This window comes from Rhipicephalus sanguineus, chromosome 7 (genome assembly GCF_013339695.2).
Source record: "Rhipicephalus sanguineus isolate Rsan-2018 chromosome 7, BIME_Rsan_1.4, whole genome shotgun sequence".
Classification (NCBI taxonomy): domain Eukaryota; kingdom Metazoa; phylum Arthropoda; class Arachnida; order Ixodida; family Ixodidae; genus Rhipicephalus; species Rhipicephalus sanguineus.
Window position 1 is genome coordinate 167,735,994 of NC_051182.1, and position 5,133 is coordinate 167,741,126.

Consider the following 5,133-nt stretch of genomic DNA (forward strand, 5'->3'; position numbering starts at 1 on the left):
GGACGAGCGCGAACTGTCACAGTTGTTACTTATTTCTGTTTGAACAGCGCGCTCCTTTCGCACACGCGGCCTCTGCAGCGAGCGAAGTGAGCTTCGGATGCTCCGTGACGTAGGCGCGGATATCGCGAGGAAAGCACAAGACATACAACCCCCCGCTCCGCCCCACCAATGGCTGCCTTTTTTCCTCGAGATAGGCGCACGAAGGTGACCACGCCCTGTAGGGTGAAGAGCAACGGCGTTCGCAGGAGCGGTGTGACGATCTTTAAAGCGCGCCACGCGCACACATCGCGCCATTTATGTGGCGACTAACAAAGCATGCTGAAGTAAATGGTGTATACAAATATCTTGCCGTTAGCAGGCTGAAAGACGGTAGTGTTCGTGGCCTAACCGTTTAACGCCGCGTGCTGCAAAGCGAGAGGTCGCCCTTTCGATTCCGCGCGTCGGAAAGTTTTCCTCAATTATTTTCCTTTGTGGCATATATATATATATATATATATATATATATATATATATATATATATATATATATATATATATACGGTGCATGACGACGCCGACGGCAAAAATCAGCCGAGACTGCCCATTTCATTGCTATTGCAATAAAAGAATAACAAAAAAAATTCCAGTGGCTTAGCTCGGCTATGCCAGGATATACGTAGCGTTAGCAAAGGTTCAACTGATTATTCTTAGCTCTCCAGATTGTCTAGGATTATTAGCCTTCTTCTGTTCATTCTTCGTACGCTGAACCGCTAATTGCCAGGCAACTACTTCGGGATCCGATGAGATAAGCGTCTCGGCTCTTCTGCGCCGTTGAGCAGCATTTGCGCTCTCCTTCTCCATGGCGTTACCCATCTGCAAACACCAGTCAGAGGCCCTATCAAGCGGCTCCAGCACAGTGTCAGACGGCGACTGCATAGCGAAGGCGAATAGCTGCGCGCGCGCTGGCGCCAATACGTCTGCCAAGGCTACGACGTCACTCCTCTGGAAAGCGCAGACCGGCGGTGGCGGAGTCTGCGCGCGCCGGCGCCACTTTGTCTGCCGCGGCTACGACGCCACTCCTCCCGAACGCGCAGACCAGCAGCGGCGAGAGGCGCGCGGTGGTGGTGGAGAGCGCGCGAGATGCCGGCTCCGGTGAGCCAGTTTTGTGACATCACTGATCCTCGCGCATGCGCAGCACGGCTCATGACAATCCGCGCAAAATCGGCTCCGGCTAGGCAATTGTAGCTAACGCTACAAAAGGCCTTCGAGTCGTCTTAGGCGAATGCATCAGGAACCTCGTGAGTTTTTTTTTGCTTATTTACTCATTTATTTACTTAGCAATATTTGTTGGTGTTTTGCATCTCGAAACAACAATATAATTATTTGAGACGCCGTAGTGGAGGGCTCCAGAAATTCCGGCCACCTGCGGTTCTTAAAAGTGCGCCCAAATCTAAGCACACGGGCCTCTAGCATTCCTCCTCAATCGAAATGCGGCCGCCGCAGCCGGGATTCGATCGCGTGACGTTCGGGTCAGCACCTGAGCGCCATGACCACTAAACCAATGCGGCGGTTTCATTTTATTGCGATAGCAATTATATGGACAGTCTCGGCTGGATTTTGCCGTCGCCGTCGCCGCCGTCATGCACCGTATATGTATAAGTATGTGTATATATATATAAAGGCCCCAAAGAAAAATAACTCCGAAAAATGCTTCCGAAGCGCGGAATCGAACCAGGGACCTCTTGCTCCACAGCGAGCGGCGCTATCCACTACGCCACGAAACGCAGATCCTCCACGTAGCTAACGGCGAGCGTTATATACACACCATTTAGCGCTGGACGGACTCAGAGACAGCAGGCGATAATAAGCGTTTCTTCATTACCAGCGAGGTGGCGCTAGGAGCCCGACGGGCGCATTTAAATGTCGTCGGCGAGCTCGCTCGTTCTTCTTATATTTGCGCATGGGAGAAGCTTGCCCTTCCGCTGTCTGCTCGCGCGGTTTTCTCGTGGCGAGGGGTAGAGGAATGTTTCACGCTTTCACCGTGATGTCCGCGCTCATGTTACGGCGCGTACGAATGTCACTCGAGCTCAGGGACGCCGCCAAACGAACAAACAGAAGATGAGCGCGAACTATCAAGTGTCACAGCTCGACACTTGAAGCACGCTAGTTTCCTTCGCTGCTTCGGCCGCCTTTGCAACAGAAGCGCTGTTCAAACTGAGAGTATCCATTGGCGAGCCTCACTTCGTATAGCATTAGTTCCTTGCTATCGCATTCATTGCTTCGCCCTTGCGGCGAAACTGTGACTTTTTTCTTTCTTTCTTTATTTATTTATTAACAGCGAAGCTGTTCTAGCTCTGCGTAATGTGTGTGGTCATGCCCGAAAACTATTATCATCACGAACGGATATGCGCCACAGACTTTGGGCAGATCCCACTACTCACCTCTACGGCGTGGCCTCTAATAACAACGAAAACGAGTACATAGAGAGAGAGGAGAGAGAGAGAAAGAGAGAAACAAACAGAGAAACGGAAAGAAAGATATAATAAAAGAGAAAGAGAAAACTATTTGCCGAAAAAAAAATTCTTCACGAGGCGGAATTCGAACTCCCGTACCCTCGATCCGAAGGAGAGCGTCCTAACCACGCGGCTATCCAGGCACGCTAGCTGATCATAGCATAGCCTTTCATAGTATAGTGTAGCAAGGGGGTGGGAAAGGGAAGTGAGCGTGAGGAGGAGAGGGGTGATGGTGAGGAGGAGGGAAAACAGGAGGAGAGATAGTAAAGCGTAGCACAGAAAGAATGAGAAAGAGAGACATAGAGAGAAGGAAATACAGAAAGAAAGAAAAAGAGACAGAAGGAATATCAACGAAAGAGAGAGAAAGAAGCAGCGAGAGAAAAAAGATAGAAAGAAAGAGGAAGCAAGCATCGCATCGTCTAGCGACCAGATACCGCACCACCTGGCCAGGACGCGCATGCGCAGTAGCTAAGCCACGCCCACCGACGGAGACATCGCGCGATGCCTCCGCTCTACGGTGCATAGCCTGGCTGCGTACTCCCGAGGAGGAAGGCGCGCATCTCGAAGCTAGACGTGACGGTCGTCGGGGAGTACGAGCGACGACGGGCCCGTGTTTCGCTGTGCCAAGCATTGTGCGACTTAGTGCTGTGGCGTTGCATCGAACGCGACCAGCGCTTCGAGGAACGCGTTGAGAACGCATCGACGTGCTACGCCATACGACCAAGCGACGCCCGCGTTCCTGGACGGCTGCGGCGTGTGAACACACCTGTGACTGCTCCGCCCACTGAGGTTATGAAAGCAGGACAGACAATAAACGGGGGGCCTTCTTGGTTTGGGGCTTGAACGCTCGTCTCTTGTCTTTTTCTTCTGCGCGTCTGCCCCGACACGGTGGCAGTAACGCGACATGGTGTCAGAAGTTTCCGGCTGACGTCAAGAAAGCATCACGCAGTATTTCTTCGTCTTTGAGGATCGCTCTGCACAGAGGACGACGACCCCAACATGCCTGGTGACGAGTCAACAGGGACTTGCTCCGGAAGGTTCGCCATCCAGCCGCCATCAAACTTCAACTTCGAAAGAACGTCCGAATGGCCGGCATGGTCGCAAGAATTTGATGACTACCGGTTTGCTTCGGGACTGAACGAGCGTAGCGAGGAAGCTCAAGTCAGGACTCTGCTTTACACAATGGGAAGGCAAGCGAGGACAATATTCCAAACCTTCAACTTGTCGGAAGACGACGCCAAGAAATACGAGGTCGTCAAGGGCAAGTTTGACAAGCACTTCGTTGCTGCTCGCAACATCGTCTACGAAAGCGCCTGCTTTCACCGCAGAAGCCAGAATCCCGGAGAGTCCGTCGACAACTTCGTTACAGTTCTGCACACGCTTGCAGACAGGTGCGACTTCGGCACATTCAAAGAGAGAATGACTCGCGACCGCTTTGTCGTTGGCCTCAGGGACGCGAAGCTCTCCGAAACGCTGCAAATGGACGCCGACCTCACGCTAGCAAGTGCCGTTGTCAAGGCCCGTCTCAAGGAAACAGTACATGAGCAACAGCATCAGTTGCGAAACAACGCCAGTTCGTCCGTTACTACAATGGAAACCGACGTAGACGCAGTCGAAAAGAAGAGCGCGTCTTCGCACCCTCTTCAAAAGGAGCATCAAACGCATCGCGTCGGGGGAGCGGCACCTGAAGATCAGCGGTGCCCTTACTGCGGACAAGCGTCGCATCCCAGGCCGATGTGCCCGGCCAAGGCAGCCAAGTGTTACCACTGCAGCGTGAAGGGACACTTCAGCGCCGTCTGTCGCAAGAAGGGCTGCACAACGAGCAAGGTAGGACTGTCTTCCCTTCAGAGAGACAATGCATTGTGCTTTCTCGGTACTGTTGATAATTGCGCCGCGAGTGCCAAGTTTATTGAAGTGCGTATTAACGGAACGCCAGCTTCCGCGAAGGTAGACACGGGCGCTGAGGTATCAGTAGTTCCTTCAACATTCCCTGGCATCCCATCAAAGTTAGAGAGAACCGGTATAGTTCTAACGGGTCCAAGCGGTAATCGACTAAAGGTTTTGGGAAAATTCACTGCGGTTATTAGTTGGAAGCAGGCAGCTATCAAGCAGACAGTATTTGTCGTTGCTTCGTTGCGATCCGTTCTCCTCGGTATAGAAGCCTCAGAACGGCTAGGCGTTGTTAAATTTGTTGACGGCGTAACGTCTTCAGGATCGTGGGAGCATCGGTACCCTCAGCTGTTTCAGGGATTAGGTACGCTATCGGGAGAGTATACGATCCGCTTGAAGCCGAACTCTGTACCCTATGCAGTCCACGTGGCGCGCCGCGTTCCTCTACCCATGAGAGATGCTGTAAAGCACGAGTTGGATGACATGGAAAGACAGGGCGTAATAAGGAAAGTAGAGGGGCCTTCAGAGTGGTGCGCTGGAATGGTTCCGGTGTGGAAACCATCAGGAGCAATACGAATTTGTGTGGACTTAACGCACCTGAACAAAAATATACTTAGAGAACGTTATGTTCTGCCCACCGTGGATGAGACGCTAGGGTTATTGGGTGGAGCAACAGTCTTTTCAAAGTTAGACGCGAATTCTGGTTTTTACCAGATTAAGCTGTCAAGAGAGAGTCAGCTGTTGACCACTT

The 5,133-nt window shown here is 52.0% G+C and overlaps 1 protein-coding gene across 1 annotated transcript; it reads left to right on the forward strand.

The window, feature by feature from the left end:
• Positions 1 to 3,491: 3,491 nt before the first annotated feature.
• Positions 3,492 to 4,836, forward strand: LOC125759175 (uncharacterized). Its single transcript, XM_049417591.1, has 2 exons — positions 3,492 to 4,319; positions 4,804 to 4,836. Exons 1-2 carry the CDS (start codon positions 3,492 to 3,494, stop codon positions 4,834 to 4,836), a joined length of 861 nt encoding a protein of 286 aa, XP_049273548.1.
• The last annotated feature ends 297 nt before the right edge of the window (positions 4,837 to 5,133 follow it).

What these genes read in the sequence shown, in the direction of transcription:
- LOC125759175 (XM_049417591.1), top strand. Translation starts at nt 3,492, where the DNA reads ATGCCTGGTGACGAGTCAACAGGGACTTGCTCCGGAAGGTTCGCCATC. An exon ending in AGGGCTGCACAACGAGCAAG is followed by an intron (nt 4,320 to 4,803) that starts GTAGGACTGTCT and finishes TACCCTATGCAG; the next exon opens with TCCACGTGGCGCGCCGCGTT.